This window comes from Asterias amurensis, chromosome 15 (genome assembly GCF_032118995.1).
Source record: "Asterias amurensis chromosome 15, ASM3211899v1".
Classification (NCBI taxonomy): domain Eukaryota; kingdom Metazoa; phylum Echinodermata; class Asteroidea; order Forcipulatida; family Asteriidae; genus Asterias; species Asterias amurensis.
Genome location: NC_092662.1, coordinates 3,506,647 through 3,523,275, shown reverse-complemented (window position 1 = coordinate 3,523,275; position 16,629 = coordinate 3,506,647). Strand labels below are relative to the sequence as shown.

At 39.0% G+C, this 16,629-nt stretch overlaps 3 protein-coding genes across 6 annotated transcripts in view; 1 reads left to right on the top strand and 2 right to left on the bottom strand.

Moving 5' to 3' along the window:
• LOC139947896 (EVI5-like protein) overlaps positions 1 to 724 on the bottom strand; it is a 55,277-nt gene extending 54,553 nt beyond the window's left edge. For both annotated transcript variants that reach the window (XM_071945741.1, XM_071945742.1), the window contains exon 1: positions 584 to 724. The gene's annotated coding sequence lies outside the window, so the exon portion shown is untranslated. The remainder of the gene's footprint in view (positions 1 to 583) is intronic.
• Positions 725 to 953: 229 nt separating this feature from the next.
• Positions 954 to 8,730, top strand: LOC139948043 (uncharacterized). Its single transcript, XM_071946041.1, has 3 exons — positions 954 to 1,109; positions 2,328 to 2,516; positions 3,246 to 8,730. Exons 1-3 carry the CDS (start codon positions 1,052 to 1,054, stop codon positions 3,464 to 3,466), a joined length of 468 nt encoding a protein of 155 aa, XP_071802142.1. The 5' UTR covers positions 954 to 1,051; the 3' UTR covers positions 3,467 to 8,730.
• LOC139948042 (casein kinase II subunit beta) lies at positions 7,293 to 16,154 on the bottom strand. 3 transcript variants are annotated; one of them, XM_071946039.1, is made up of 7 exons: positions 16,010 to 16,154; positions 14,907 to 15,004; positions 14,188 to 14,290; positions 12,959 to 13,074; positions 12,181 to 12,256; positions 11,554 to 11,743; positions 7,293 to 11,309 (listed from the first exon to the last, which is right to left on the bottom strand). In XM_071946039.1, exons 2-7 carry the CDS (start codon positions 14,976 to 14,978, stop codon positions 11,195 to 11,197), a joined length of 672 nt encoding a protein of 223 aa, XP_071802140.1. In that variant the 5' UTR covers positions 14,979 to 15,004; positions 16,010 to 16,154; the 3' UTR covers positions 7,293 to 11,194. The 3 variants fall into 3 exon arrangements, with proteins under 3 accessions (XP_071802140.1, XP_071802139.1, XP_071802141.1); XM_071946038.1 differs by having other exon boundaries at positions 14,907 to 15,010; positions 16,016 to 16,153; XM_071946040.1 differs by having other exon boundaries at positions 12,959 to 13,062; positions 14,907 to 15,010; positions 16,016 to 16,153.
• Between the last annotated feature and the right edge of the window lie 475 nt (positions 16,155 to 16,629).

The following is a 16,629-nucleotide window of genomic DNA, read 5'->3' as shown; positions in this document are numbered from 1 at the left end:
GCTGCCTGGGGCCCTGGGGCACAAACATTGTGATGTTAAATAATGACAATTGAAAGAACAGTCACTCAATGAGCCATTTTGTTTTGCCATGCCATTGCCATGGTACTGACTGACTGTACAGTTACGAATCAAGTGATTATGGTTGGTGGTGGCTACTAATGGGTGCGTTCGTTTAGCTTCCCTGGGTCGACCCCGGTGTGTGGCGTATTTTTTTACACAGGACGAACGTGTGCAGATAATTACCCACGTTCGTCCTACAAAAAAAACCCGCCACACACCGTGGTCGACCCAGGGAAGCTAAACGAACGCACCCAAAAGTGAATAACTGAATGAATTAGTCATGGCACACACAACAACATTGCACAACGAAAATTTCAAAATATTATAAATGAAATCAAAATATTACATACATGAATGGCATGAATTGATAGATGGGTGTCCAGTGACAGTGTCTGCTGCGCTGGTAGGCCTACTGACTGTGTTTTCGTGTGATGATGTCACGATTACAAACTTCAGACTCAGACCAGACAGAGTTCAGTTCAGTAGATTACGGTTAATAATATATTGATCTCAGAACACTTACCATCAACAAGTACACAGCCACTTCGTAGTCATTGCCAAGGTTTAACCTTTGATGTTAATGTCACCAATTTACGACGCACCACTATCAATTTATTGAATCAAATTTAACTGGACTCGTGAGTGCAGTTTTGATGGGAGGATCGCTTACTAAACTTGACCTCAAGTTGACCTTCCCATATGTGAATTCCAACCTCGTCACCATTCGATTTCTCTTTACGTCGTATACACACACAATAGCATTTTAGACTCCGACGAAGAGGTTAATACGGAAGTGCTACTTATAGCCTAAGTGTGCGCTTTGAAACGGCCATCGTTGTAGCCCAAACTGTAACAGTATGCACAGTAAGTTGGGCTGTATGTTGGCGCGCTATTCGCACACACATGTACAAAACCAACCGGTGCACGATTTGTATTGTATTGGTGGACTTGACTGTTGTTGCTGTAAAAAATAGGAGGTTGTTTGTAAAAAATGGCTGAACACGATTTACCTGAGGGATGGGAGGTACACAACAGCAAGAGTCAAGGGGGTAGGAACTTCAGAGATTATTATAAATTTTACCTTTGTATTGTATTTGTTGATTTTGCAATGCTTTATTTATTATTTTTTTATTATCAATTAATAATTGTTATCCTACCTAGTTAATGTCATGATAATGTGTACTTCATACTTGTAAATCATGAAATGTGACCTGGCTGCCTGGTGTTCTGGGCCTAATTTCTTTTCTAAATAAATAAGGCAAAATTGAGTGGGGCACCAGCTGACCAGGCAGTCATGATAAAAACTTATCTAATTTTAGCTGGTAACCTGTTTCCGTTAACTTTTAAGCAATTAAGCCTATTCGTAATTGCAGCTGCGCATGTCGTGTTACTGCAGTGCTGTCAACGCAATTGGAAAAGTTTCCGTATGGCGCCACCACTCTTTCATTCGATATTAAATAATATAGTATCTAATTTACCTCAATGAGTCCTACCTTTTTGTAAAAATGAGTGAAAAGGTGGTGGCGCCATACGGAAAGTTATCCACGCAATTTGTTGTTTCTCTCCCGTGACCTTTTGACAATACCCGTTGGTTTGGTATTGTCAAAAAGGTCACGGGAGATATACAAATTGTGTTGTCACCAATAACAACAGACATGCGCAGCTGCAATTCTGAATAGGCATTATATTTATTTGCTGAGCAATTTTGTTTTGTCTATATTTTTATAGGATTTATATATGGTTGTTGTCAATGGTTGTCAATGGTTGTCAATGTTGTCATGATCGTTGATCGATGATCATATTGTCATTATGATAATGATCCTTGCTCTAATATATAGCCTAGCTAGGCATTTTCCTCGACAATGCCCGGGGCCTGACTTTTTTTTCCTTCTTGTAGGAGTCCTAGCCAGAGTTTGGGTTTTGACTTGAAGAAGTTAGAGAAAAGAAGAAAAAAAAACACCACTTTTTCATTCGATAAGATTAATCTTATATAAAAATGAGTGAAAAGGTGGTGGCGTGATAAGGAAAGTGATCCGAACAAAATGTCTTCACTCTTGCAATGCAGGGCTAAAATAACATATCCTGTCGCCAGCAAAGGGTTGACAGAGACTGTATGTATGCAAATCTTAGTTGTGATAATCATAACCCTCCAGAGTTCCATCCCTAACGGTCGCGAATCGTAACCCTCCATCCTCCTGACACAAACAAAACAAAGTGCCTTTTCTTGACACACTTCTTCTGGGATTTTGTTTGGTTTCTCTCGACAGGTCGCAAATACTACCTCAACACCTTCACCAAGAAAAGCCAGTGGGAGAAACCAGACATGAACGACGGGTCAACGAAGGTTGTTCAGTGCTCACATCTCCTTGTGAAACATGAGGGTTCGAGACGCCCATCATCATGGAAGCAGGAGAACATCACACGCACAAAGGAGGAAGCCATTGAACTGCTCAAAGGTTAGGGAGCGACTAGTTGAGATAATCATAACCCTCGGTCCCCGTACTTGTGACCAAGAGCTATGATTATCGTAGCTACAAACAACTTTATTACAGGGCCCAGGGGTGGATTTCACAAAGGTAGTCCTAACTTAGGACTGGTCCTAGGCAATGCTAAGAGATAGGACTGGTTCTAAGTTAGGACCAGTAACCCATCCTAACTTAGGACTGGTCCTATCTCTTAGCATTGCCTAGGACTAGTCCTACATGTAAGTTAGGACTACCTTTGTGAAATCCACCCCTGGGCCACTTCGTTAAAAGGAAGGATACCTTTGTTTTTTGGAACAGTTTGATTGGCAAAAAAAGCTGGGCCCCAATTTCATGACCCTGCTTACCCCCGAAATGATGTACTTACGATCACCATACTCTGCTAACTGTTGTGCTAGCTGTGTAAGCGAAAAGAATGCCTAATAATTTGGGGTCACCCATGAATTAGGCATGACCATTAGTTAGTGCAGAATTGCCTGCTTCCGATAAGCAGAGCCATGAAATTGGGCCCTGGTCTGAAATCTTTTGCCAGTGGCCTTGATGCCCCATGAAACTTTTCCCATAGATTTAAAGATTTTCCACTTGAAGTGCCCTTTGCCAAACAGCCTTGCCCCCTCAAAGGTGACTTTTCAAGTCGGTAAGCCTAAAAAAATATGTTGATGAAATGCAAACTAACAGCGTTGAGTTTTCTTCCCCCACCAGGGTTCAGGGAACAAATCGTCAGCGGTGAAGTCAGCTTTGCTAGTCTTGCTTCCAGGGAAAGCGACTGTAGCTCAGCAAAGAAAGGAGGTGATCTCAACTTCTTCGGACCCGGTCAAATGCAGAAACCTTTTGAGGATGCATCGTTTAGCCTCAAAGTTGGGGAGATGAGTGGTATAGTGGACACAGATTCTGGAGTTCATATTATTATGAGGACTGCCTAAGGCAGGCCAAAATCTGTCTCTGTCATCTTGTTAGTTAACCCTCCCTCTGTTTGACCATTCAACGTCATCCACTGTGGTTTTGATTGGTATGATATCATGTGATGAATGCATCGATACAGTACACAGTCAACCCTCCTACTGTTTGACCATTCATGCCACCCACTGTGGTTTTGATTGATATGAGATCACGTGATGAATGCATCTATACAGTACACAGTCAACCCTCCTACTGTCTGACCTTTCAATAATCCTCCATCAGAATGATACACTATGTCAGCCTGCGGTATGGTTTTGTTTTGAATGTAAACTACACAGTACCCCTGCACACACACAGTAGTTCTAGCCTACAAAACCTGTTAAGTTGAATGGTTTCAAATGATTTGTCTAGCTTGCTGTAAAATGTTGCCTGGACTAGGAGGGTTAATTCAGAGCTGATGATACAGACAGATTATACAAAAACAAATGTATGTTTTGATTTTGTCTAATGGTAGTTAAGCTACAGTTTACTTCAAGTACTCTGGTGCACAATTCTCTGAAAAAGCATTCTGTAAAAACATTTGTAATTTGTCAAAAAAGATGAAATAGATAGTTCCTGTTAAACGCCATCTTTACAGGCAACTTGTGTTTTCGGCTTTGAGCTGGTTCAAGTGTTTCAGTTTTGTTATCCATCCTGTCCAAGTGGTTCAGCAACCAATCACGCAAGTGTGTGTTGTGTGTGCTGCATGCGGTATTTATGCAAAACCCATAGATGTGCAATGTGCATTCAAAAAATGATAGATTTGCCCATTAAGATGGCGGATTAAACACTGTGTGGCAGTAGGTGGGAGCTATCTAAATTATCAGACAGACTGAACCGTTCTCAATGTCCGCCATCTTGGATTGTCCACCTTTCAGGTCAATGTAACCAAACTGAGGCTTGGAATGCAAAATAGTCAGGTCCCTCATCGGATTATTGACTTTCTGTAGTTGTTATGGCTATTGTATACTGGGAACAGGACATCGGGCCTGCTGTCCAGTGTAAATCAATCAAAAGCACAGTGGATGACATTGATTGTTCTAACAGTAGGAGGTTTGGATTTAAAATTTTGCATAGTGGAAGTATAATTAGGTGTTGTTTACGGAAACACCGTGTGAAAATCTCTTGAGCAGCATCCAGCTATAGAGTCCGGCATGCTCCTGAAGATGATCAGAGCGCACTGATTGAAACTTTAAGTTGTCAACTCCGTTTTTTTTTTTCCAGAAACAACTCTCCTCAAAAGAGATTTTCACATGGTGTAGTAGGAGTGTAAATGTCTGTTCTTTGTGGTCTAAAAAAATAAAATGTGCTTAAAAAGTGTAATTGTTTAAAGACACTGGACACTATTGGTAATTGTCAAAGACCAGTCTTCTCACTTGGTGTATCTCAACATATACATAAAATAACAAAGCTGTGAAAATTTGAGCTCAATTGGTTGTCGAAGTTGCGAGATAATAATGAGAGAAGAATCGCCCTTGTCACACGGAGTTGTGTGCATTCAGATGCTTGATTTCGAGACCTCAAATTCTTAACTTCAAATTCTAAACTTGAGGTCTCGAAATCAAATTCGTGGAAAATTACTTCTTTCTCGAAAACTACTCTCCCCATTACTCGTTACCAAGTTAGGTTTTATGCTGATAATTATATTGAGTAATTACCAATAGTGTCCACTGCCTTTAAAGTTGATGTCCTTAATCCTTTTTTGTGCTATCATAATTCTGTGAATATAAAGTCTTTCTTAACGCCATCTTTGTCAAGGAACAAAGTGGGAACGTGGGTGTCAGTAAGTATTCGACAAGACAGAGGCTCTTTCTGAAACCCTGGCAAAAGCAGTTTTGCAGCGGCGCGACAATGTTTAGACCAGATTCAATCTAAATTTTTTCTATTTTATAAAATATTTTTAAGTTCATACCAGAACGAGTATGATTCATATTTCTGTATGAAATACTGTCAAAGTAAAGAAAATAGCATTGCATGACTCCACTGATTTCCGTTTGTTTATTTTGCTTGCCACAATTGAAATAAACCTATGCCCAATTTCATGGCTCTGCTTACCACCGAATTCTGCGTTTACGATCATGTTTCCCGCTTACATGCAAGCGCCGACTTTCTGCGCTAGCCTTGTAAGTGTAGAATGCCGATTAACGTTGAGTACGCACATGCAGAAGCAAAAATTTCCGCTAACCTGTGAAATACGCTTGCCGTATACACAGAGTTCCCTGCTTCTGTAAGCGCCGATTCTGTGCTTGCGGTAAGCAGAGCCATGAAATTGGGTCCTGATATGAACATGTACTCATAATCTTAACTTGTTTACGGCTAAAATATGACAACAGAATTCAAGGAAATTTTCATGGCATGTATTGTTAAATGGAAGCTAGAGTATGGTAATTATTTAGTGGTTTTTTTCCAACCAATGATGTTCCCCTGGCTCTATTTCCATTGTGTGGAGTGATAATTATTTGATCTTCAGTAAACTGAGCCACAGGCATTTCTTTTCACAGGAAGAAACAAATTACATGTTTGGAAATAAGGGGGAAATGTATGACCTGTTCTAATTTGATGTAACTTCTTCAATATAAGTATTATAAACAAGGTGCAAATTAATTTTTGTGTTAAGGTGTTTTAAAGTTTATTTTTATGTAGCTGATTTTGTTTGGGGATCTGTTAATGTCTCAAATGTTACTTCTTTAACATATACATGTACTATGAACAAAGTGCAAGTCATTTTTGTGATAATTGTTTGAGGGTTTTTATATGTTGCTATTGGGAAATTCAATGCTGAAAGATGTTTTTAAAGTAACTGCGACAGTAGCGAGTTATTTTAATTACCTGTTTGTGATAAGTATATACCAACTACATTATGTGATAAATCTGGTACTCAATTTAATTATAGACTTTAAAAGCAGGTGGAATTAAATGTTGGTAATCTTGATCGTTTTGTGTCCAGCCTCCATTTTGTTCAAACACTCCTTAAATGTTGGGCTGATATGGTAGGCAATATTCACCAGTCCTTAAAGGCAGTGGACACTATTGGTAATTACTCAAAATAATTATTAGCATAAAACCTTTCTCGGTGACGAGTAATGGGGAGAGGTTGATGGTATAAAACATTGTGAGAAACGGCACCCTCTGATGTGCCATAGTTTTCGAGAAAGAAGTAATTTTCCACGAATTTGATTTTGAGACCTCAGATTTAGAACTTGAGGTCTCGAAATCAACCATCTAAACGCACACAACTTAGTGTGACGAGGGTGTTTTTTCTTTCATTATTATCTCGCAAGTCCGATGACCGATTGAGCTCAAATTTTCACAGGGTTGTTATTTTATGCATATGTTGAGATACACCAAATGTGAAGGCTAGTCTTTGATAATTACCATTAGTGTCCACTGCCTTCAAGCAAGACAGAACTCGGTGGCGTCGGTTCATGTCTTGCTGGAAATGAACAGGATGAAGTATTTTTTTCGCAGTTTGTATAACTTGGGGACACAAGGTGGCAAAAGACTTGCAAGGTAAGTTAATCAATTCATCTTGGAAATGTGCGCTCGCTAAGAACTGTGTAAACGACAAAAAATCTGGCATAAGCAGAAGCCTGCTGAAACACAATCACAACTTTCCTCTTAGTTTTTTATGTAAATGTTTTTAATACTTAAATGTTAACTTTTCACACCATGAATATACATCACATGAAAACGTGGAAAATATGCACAGTTGTTTCCGAGAGCAAAACACAGTCTCCAAAAAATACCAGATAATAACATAAATTGCACACCATGTACCATTACCTACAAACTAATGCTATTGACATGGTATTTTGTGTTTTTATTTTTTTGTATGTAACTAACAGTTACGCTGAATAACAAATATGTTTTTGATATTAACATTAAATTAACTCTCCTCAACAAATTAAATAAAAGGATTGTACAATAACTTACAATCGCTCCTGTACCTTTTCGGTAGGATCAAATTTCATTTTCATTCACCCAATAACATAATTATTTGTCATCAAGTTTCAAAGTTGTGTACATCTCGACACATTTAAAGGAACACGTTGCCTTGGATCGGACGAGTTGGTCAAAACAAAAGCGTTTGTAACCGTTTTTTATAAAATGCATATGGTTGGAAAGATGTTTTAAAAGTAGAATACAATGATCCACACAAGTTTGCCTCGAAATTGCGTGGTTTTCCTTCTACTGTGCGAACTAACATGGTCGGCCATTTATGGGAGTCAAAATTTTGACCCCCATAAATGGCCGACGTGTTAGTCGACAAGGTAAAAGGAAAACCACGCAATTTCGAGGCATGTTTGTGTGGATCATTGTATTCTACTTTTACAACATCTTTCTACCCTTATGCATTTTATAAAAAAAAACGGTTACAAACGCTTTTCAAAGACCAAGTCGACCGATCCAAGGCAACGTGTTCCTTTAAGAGGGTTTTGAAATTCTGATTTCAGCTTGTAAGGAAAACACTCTCTGTTTTAGAAACAATCTTAGAAACTTTGCGCGCATTTCAAGAAGCCATTGTAAGATGGACACGTTAGAGCACTTGGTTCAGGTAATTTGTATGAATTTAACCACAGTGTCCTCCTGTGATGTTCGCCATATCTCAAGCTAACTAATTAGCATCTCTTCTCTGAAACACACTAACTTTCCATTATGCATAAATCCAACAGTTTGGGTGTAGAGTTACCATATCTGGGCCCAATTTCATAAAGCCTGTAAGCACAAAAATTTGCTTAGCATGAAATTTCTTGCTTGATAAAAACAGGATTACCAACCAAATGTCCACGTAATTTTCAGCATAAACAAACAACAGGTGATTACCAGTATTAAGCAATATGCAACAAATGGAAATTTGGTTGGTAATTCTGTTTTTATCAAGGAAGAAATTTCATGCTAAGCAAATTGTTATGCTTACAGGCTTTATGAAATTAGGCCATGGTATTGGATTTTGTTACAGTGAGGTAGTTTCACCGTAAACCACTCAAAAGAATCAAGGTTTTAGTTAAGGAAGCAATAAATTTCTTTGAAGTAATGAACTCTTTTAATTGTGGTTTCATTGTTTAGTATCAATTTATAAGGTTTCCCCCGTCTTTGTCCCAAAACCAAGAATGGACTCTTGTTTTACCAAATATGTTGTAATTCCTGTCCAGTTTTGATCATATTTGAATGGGGGCAAAAGAGGTTTAAATATGGCCCCAACCCCTTCTTATAAAGACCCATTTGGAGGGCATTATCTTTTCACATTTGTGTATACTTAACAAACTCAGCAAAATCCAAATTCTGACAGAGAATATTGTTTCTTCCTTAAAATGTTTCTACGAATGTTCTGGATACGTGGATGCTGGCTGCTGCATATTTAAAATAAAAATAATAACAGCAACCAAAAAGGAAATGAATAAAAATAAAAGGTAATTCTTTGGCATGTAAACACTTTATACGTTTACATCAAAAACTGCATTTTTGGGCTGCATGTTGCTTCGTATTTTTTACACTAAACATAAAAAATAAAGCACCACTGAACAAAAGTTTTAAGAACACTTTTCTGGGCAAACCGATAAAATTCATGTTAACTTAAAAAAGCAAGCTTCCAAATTAAACATGTCTAGAGAATTTGACTTGACACTTATAACCCCTTTGCAACTACTGCACATGTAAATACAGTAACACCGACTCCTTCAAATTCTTTACTTTCTTCCTGCTTTCAAAATTTCACAATAAATAGTGCGCTGTAGATAGATTTTAAGAACATGCCTTTTTGGTACCAAGCCGTATTAAAAGAGCAAGCACATTAAAGCAAGTGTTTAAAATACAACTGGCCAACTTGAGGACATTTTTGTTTTGTTTTCTAACAGGAAATCTACTTAACCAGTTGTTGGCGGTCTACCCGTGCGTGACAAATAAGAAATGAAGAAATTAAATGCCCTTGCAAAATTCATCTGACACATTTGAGCAAGAATATCTCTTTTTCTACTATTCATTTTTTTTTTTTAAAGAACACTACTGTGCGATGATGGAAACATTTTGGACAGTCACAAAAATAGTTAACCATGCTATCAAAGTTACTTGGAACAGTATTGAAACCTCCGAGGCCCATTTTCTCAAAGCCGTTAAGCAACAATAAGTTGCTTAGCATGGACAAATCTTGCTGAGCAACAATGAGTCACATTCTAAATTACTATGTAATGTGTAGCCTGTGACTGGGTTCCATGATAACTCCGGCTAAGCAGGAGAAAAAATTGTTCAGCACAAATTTTCTGATCAACAGCTATATGAAAGTGGGCTCAAGTATCCAAACAAGTTTTTTTGTCTACTCTTCTATTTTGCAGGTTTAACGAGCCGACAGCTACCATCCTTTGGTTTTACTCGTTTGTAGAGATATACATGTACATTATGACAGTTAAGTGTATTTAATTTAAAGAGTTATAATAAAGGGAACAACGAGCCCTTTGTTACTACAACAGTAGATCATAATGCTGCAGCCATCTTTGTCTAGTCCCATGTATGTAATACCATTAAGTAGCAAAAGGGACCACTTCTTTTCCCTTCATCCTTAAAACTTATCACGTATATTACTTGCACATCTGTTGAAACTATCCACACCCTATTTCATAGAGCTGCTTTACGCAGAAAATAACAGTTAACTGCTTAGCAGGAAACTAAGCAGGGAACCAGTCAAAGTCATATTGTTTACAATGTATATGGTATTCTGGTATTAAGCAGAATTGTGTTGTGCTTAAGCAGCTTTATGAGATCGGTCCCATGCATAGAGCTGCTTCCACACAAAAAGCAGCTCAAGCACAAAACAATTGTGCTTACTGGAATAAGTTTACCAGCCGAAATACCATGTCCCATGTACTATCTTTAACTGGTGTCCTGCTTATTTTTGGTAAGCAGAAAGTGTTCAGCATGACATTGAGCCCTTAGTGTTAGCCCCCAAAAAAGAAATGCTAAGAGAAAGAGGGTTCATCTCAAGAATGAAACAAATTTGCTAAGCAAAAGTTCTTGAGAGATTACACAGACATTGGGGCAAAAACACGACTGAATATGAACGCGCCCCTATAAAAAAAACCAAAAAAAAACAAGCTTCAGCCCAATTGACCCTTTGCACGACGTGGAACGCACCTCCATTCGAAGAGTGTCTGTTAAGTCCACCATGTCTGCCATTTTTGGAGTAAATTCTTTCAGTACATTCTAACCACCGAAAAAGCAGACAGGATATGCAATGAACGGTAAGTGCGTCGCGTGTCTCGAAAATGGTCACTTCCATCAAAACGGCTACGCACAAAATTTCCGCTTGAAACATGAGTTTGTATGAGGCTAAAACCAATAGGAACCAGTAAAAAAAAAGGACACCCAACAAGATGGTAACCTGTCTAAGCTGATGAGCTTCATTTAATGTCAAGCAAAGGCCTGCAGGCAACCAGTCGAAAACAACAATACGTGACCTTATGAGTTGGCCTGTAACCACCTTCAACTGAGCAAGATTTTTCCGCGCTTCACACTTTATTGGCCTGGGTCATAACGGAAACAGGGCATTCATTTCAGAACTTCCCCCCACAAACAAATACCTTTGTGCATCACTTCTCAAGTTCAACATGAGGAGGTAAACAGACATTATCGTTGACAGACAGGGGATGCGAGACTTTTCTCCGCTTGTAGTCGGGTCGTTGAGAGGAGAGGGGGGTGGGACGAGAGGGGGGTGGAGGGTGTTACTTGTAGGGGGGTTTCGCCGATCGAGGACGGGAGGAGGCTGATCGGCTGCGTGCTGCAGCAGCCTGGAGCTGTATCTCATATGCAGTGGGGTGAATCTTGAAACCGTATAATCTAAGAAACAAAGAGATGGAGAACGATAGAAGTCAATCTTAAGGGTTTGTCTCACTGAATTGACGACATTTAGACTTTCTCAATTTATTAGTTCCAAGATGTCTGTGGTTTTTTAACTGTAGGACAAGGAGAGCAACATTAGAGTGCCTCATTTCACATTGGTTCTGCTGAAATGTAATGATAACCAGTTTTTATATAGTGCTTTTCACAATAACAATAACATTCTAGCAGAGGAGAAACTTACCTTGGGACGAACTGGTTTGGTGGGCGTTTCGGTCGATACTCCGGATGCACCATGAAGAACATGTGTGGGAAACCGGTGCCAAAGTATGCGCCGTCCGTGTGATGGTGCCGCGAGGACTTCGGTGTGTAGACATCCTGGCATTTCGGGCAGTAAAGTTTGACCATGGCCTCTCCCGGGACGTCTGAGAGACCTAGAAGTTTAGTCACAAAATTTGTTTAGCACTATATATAATAATGGTACCCGTAAAAAACTATTCTCATATATTAAAATCACACTCGGCAATGGGGAGAAACATATATAGCTCTTTTCACACTCTTTATCCCTGTGGAATACAGCCCTAGGGAGTCCTGTAAGTTTTTTACCCAATGGTTATCCTGGCACAATTTCACACTGTCCCTGCCTAGGTCCCTATTCCACAAGGTTCCAGCTGCACGTTTCAAGAATACCCCAGGGTTCTATTGCTAAGGGGAAGATACCCCTACCCCAGAGTAGGGGTGGGTAGGGGTGGATATTCCCCCAGGGTTTACCTATTTGCTGGGGTAGATCAGGGTTAAAGCGATTCAAGTGTGAAAGGTGATAAAGCTTGCTATTGGATTACAATGGATTGGCCCATAAGCGTTTACTTACCAATTGGTAGTACTAGCTGGTTTTCACAATACACTCTTGGACAGTGACCAAAGTCCCCTTGTTGGTACTTTTCAAGCTGGAAATTTCACAAAAATAAATATGGTTTAAAAAGGAAATTACATTGATCGGAGGAAATGTCCTTGAGATACTTGGTCAGGTTTAAATCAAGCGACTTCACTTAAAAGTTATGAGGTTATAGAAAAATATATCAGTTTTAAACCCCAAAATTTGAATCTGCGAAACAATACTGTCAGATACGTTTTGCAGATTGTGCATTCCAAGTACAAATAGTTCTTCTTACATGGATATAACCGCTCCTGTTTTTCGTCGATGTCTAAAAAATGTTGCCACGTTTTGAAATGAAATTTTCTATTTTATATTAATTAATATAAAATTAAAACAATCACACAGTTCCAAAAACCATCTATTCTTGCTGCTGCGACTGGCCAAATGTTGAATCCCGACCAAAGCTGGTTTGGCTATGTGATCGGTTTCACCCATTTGTACCGCTTTCAAAAGTTTTGCAGTAAATCTGTGCTATGCCTTGAATACATGTATGTCATCAACGTTTAAACTGAGGTTATTATTTGGTTTTACACGTACACAGACATCTGTAAGGACTGTATCTGAACGGTAAGTTCTGTGTACGACCTTTGCCAATCTAGCGCAGATGTCTTACCAACTAGATCACCTGGATAAGAGTAAAACCAAATAGTATTCTTCTTCCCCGATGAAAATAAAAAAAAATCTATTAAACAGAGGTTATTTGGTTGCTGACCATTAAAGCGATGCCTCTATTTGTCATGATGAAGCGGGCATGTATAAGACCATACAACATCTCTGCAGCTTGCTCGATCAGGTCGCTTTGGTTTGGGTTTTCCTCTAGTTCATCGTCTTAAGTAAAGGGAGAAGAAAAAAAGTGTGACAAAGAAAAATTACATGTAGTTGACGTACAAACGTGAACTGTGACAAGATTACATGCATTTGAAGTAAAACAAAAGTAAAGACGGCTGTTAAAATATAACCCTTTCCCCCCAAAAAAACCTCAGGGCCCCACTTCATGAAAAAAGCCGACAAGCATTTAACAAGTTAACCATCACATAAAAACATTACTGAATGCTCAGATAGTTGACTGTGAATTGTGTGTTTGCATTCACCACGTAGTATTAAATTGCAGGCTGGCATAGTTAATCCATCACTCACAACCAGTGGATGATAATAAATGGTCAGATAGTAGGAGGGTTGGCTGTGTACTGTGTAGATGCATCGGCCGCCATGCTATCATATGGCAGGGGAAACCACAGTGGATGATACCTGAATGGTCGGGCATTAGGAGGGAACATGGTCCAGTGAACTACCTGGGCCCAATTTCACAGCGCTGCTAAGCACTAGAATTTGCTTAGCATAACATTTCTTCCTTGATAAAAACAGGATTACCAACCAAACTCCATTTGTTGCATGTTGGTTCTTACACTTATTCAGCTGTTGTTTTGCTTATCCTGAAAAATCACGTGGACATTTGGTTGGCATTCCTATTTTTATCAAGGGAGAAATTTCATGCTAAGCAAATTTTTGTGCTTAGCAGCGCTATGAAATTGGGCCCTGCTAACAATCCATAGTGCATGGTTTTTATCTAGATTTTAATGAAGAGCAGTGGGAGCTATAGACCTTTATCATGGTGTGGCCGTCTCGATTTTACTCCATTCCAAATCATGTTACCGAACTGAGGCTGGACGAAATAATAGTCTGGTGCCATGTTTGTGCAATAAATTTTAGCATTCACTACTGTTATGGATCAGGGAACATGACCGAAATGGTGACAGCGTGATAACCGTCTATAAGTATGAGGTTAATCTTAACCAGACAGGTTGATTGTGAGCATAGTGGATTGCAAATCAACAGTTAAAAAAAAGTCTGCAGAAACATCTGGTTACAGCTGACAAATTTCCCTTTATTGTCACCCCCTTCCCCCCAAAAAACCCCAAATCAATCAAACTATTATCTTACCGGGTTCAAGATCCAAGATCATGTCTAATGCTTGTCTGTAGTGTGGTACCTGTTCGTTAAGCCCTGTTAAGTTAAATTTATCCTGGATATAATCTTCATCCACCTGTTGAGGAGAAGAAAAAAAAATAATAAGATTTTTCTTAGGATTTCAAACTTTTGTAATGGTAGGTAGGTCAAAGTCATGATTAATGATTGCTACGTCCGATCGCGACTATAGCTTTTCAACTTCATCTTCATCAAGTCCTTCCTGTTCTGTATGGTGTCCCTCCAATGGTCCGCATACAGCATGGCAGCGTTGTTTGCAGCGGCAAGGTCATTGGCTGTGACAGGTGAATGGAGTTGTCGCCAACACAGGTTAGCTTTTCAACTAACCAGTTAACTGTGCCACCAAGACTTCCGAAAAAAACATTGACCAGTGTGTGAAGCAACAAGTAAGTGGAGCTTGACTAGATGGGTAGTGAATTTCATTAGTCGCCCCGGCCTAAATGCCACTGTCTACTCAGACATAGCAATCAATAATCACGACTTCAATTTTATTATTGCATCAAAAGAGTTGCTTATTGCTATGGTCGTGGTTCCTCATGCTTTTGCTGTGGTGCCCTTTGCAAAGTTCCAACAAAAATTTGAATTGCAATGCCCCTTCAAAGGCGTAGTTCAAGGCCTGCCTTCATTTTACCAGAAAGATTTAAATAACTAACAAGAAAGCTTTTTTCACTCACCTCACAGAAGAATTCATTGCCACGTAGACCACAGAACCACGAGATCCATGATACCTCTTCCGAACTACTCATGGTGGAGTGTAGTTGTGTAACACCTTGCGTACCTGTGTAGTCACAAAGATCAAACAGAAAATGAGAAAATTAGCAAAAGAATTAAATGGATTTATGTAGCTCCAAAAGTTACACCAAAGCATGCAAGGTCCTTACGCTTACCGAGCGTAGAATAATACTTTTTTGAGGTAGTGACTGTTGGCCCTGTTTTGTAGTTTAAAGATTGTTAGTAAAAAATGTTAGTTCAATAATTCATTAAACATTGCTCCACAATCTACTTGGATATGTCAGATTCAGAAATCTTGAGCGTCATGCTTGATTGTTTAACCTACAAAAATAGGCCTACCATTCTGAATCTGAGGTGAGGGGAACAAGTTGAAGTTGTGGGGTGCTCTGAATTAGCCTTCTGTTGCCTAAATATGGCTACATATTGCAGAATAACGATTTTTGCATTTTACTCCAAAATCTGACCCACTCCTCTTTCGTCTTTTAAATAAGGAGGGCGATTTGAATCCAAGTTATTAATTAAAATAAAATAAATTTTGAAGTATAAAATTAAAATAGGCTACCTAAACATAAAGTTATGCATCCCTTTCCATGTCAATTGTCATAGTCCACATCTCAGTTCTCCGTGAATGGGATTGGGGTGACACAGACACAAGAATGACTTGATGACAATTGTTATTTTAATTTACTTGCTTGGGTTTGTCCATTCACATGTGACATTGCACTTGGCAATAATGACATGCAGAGTTCAACAATGAATATTACCGACACCAATTGCCGATATTTTCAAAACAATCCAAGTTTTTAAAGCCCAGTTCATGCACATGTGGTTTAATTAAAGATAAACTTAAAAAGTAAACATTTAAGGTAATATTTTACAAGCAAGCGTCGTGACTTTTAATTTACAAATGTCACACTTCTTTTCTTAATTCATTTCTTTGCCTCACTTACTTCATGAATTTGCACCGATCGTATCATTAAAATGCTAATTTCTTAGCCTACCAACATTGACAAACACAAAATTTATGAATTCATTTTAAAGATAAACTTACCAGCTTTTATAATTTATGTGTTTATGAAATCTAAGCCAGCTTTTGTTTGTTTAAAAATGCAATGCATTTAGGAAAAAAACTCCACCAAATTCAGCCGCATGCCTCCATTTTGTCAGAAGTATGACGAATGTCACAGTATTCGATTAACTGTAACCGTTCTTTGTGAATACTTTTCAGTATCGGCTCCACACTGCAAAGATATAGTCCTGATAAAGAATCGATACTAATTTATTTCAATTGTTAAGAACCGTCACAGCTGCAGTCTCAAATTATGCTCCTACGAGATAGGCGCATGCGTGATGTGGTTGGTATCCGGCCTGTCATTCTAGCGTGTTGACGGCGCGAGACCAGTTTGTACGGTAGCCTTTGAAAGCCATCATCATTACTGCTGCTTGCAGAGCCCCACCCATCCCTGCTGGACCAAGACGTCACATAATAGCATTTCTGCTTTGTTCACACTTTGAAAGTGAATGTTATTGTGTTCCTAAACTTCGTTTAATTCAGGCTATCACGACGATTAATGCATTTTAGACCCCCCGTCTGATTGACTGTCCTGTTCGAAACCATGCTTTGGTTGGGCCTCTAGTGTGTGGCAGGAGACGCTGCCCCTCCCC

Excerpts from the sequence above, each read along its gene's own strand:
- LOC139948043 (XM_071946041.1), top strand. The coding sequence starts at position 1,052 with ATGGCTGAACACGATTTACCTGAGGGATGGGAGGTACACAACAGCAAG. Across the intron at positions 1,110-2,327 it reads CAACAGCAAGAGTCAAGGGG|GTCGCAAATACTACCTCAAC; the intron begins GTAGGAACTTCA and ends TTCTCTCGACAG. Across the intron at positions 2,517-3,245 it reads AGCCATTGAACTGCTCAAAG|GGTTCAGGGAACAAATCGTC; the intron begins GTTAGGGAGCGA and ends TTCCCCCACCAG.
- LOC139948042 (XM_071946039.1), bottom strand. The coding sequence starts at position 14,978 with ATGAGTAGTTCGGAAGAGGTATCATGGATCTCGTGGTTCTGTGGTCTA. Across the intron at positions 11,744-12,180 it reads CCAGCTAGTACTACCAATTG|GTCTCTCAGACGTCCCGGGA; the intron begins GTAAGTAAACGC and ends CTAAACTTCTAG. Across the intron at positions 11,310-11,553 it reads CCAAACCAGTTCGTCCCAAG|ATTATACGGTTTCAAGATTC; the intron begins GTAAGTTTCTCC and ends TTTGTTTCTTAG.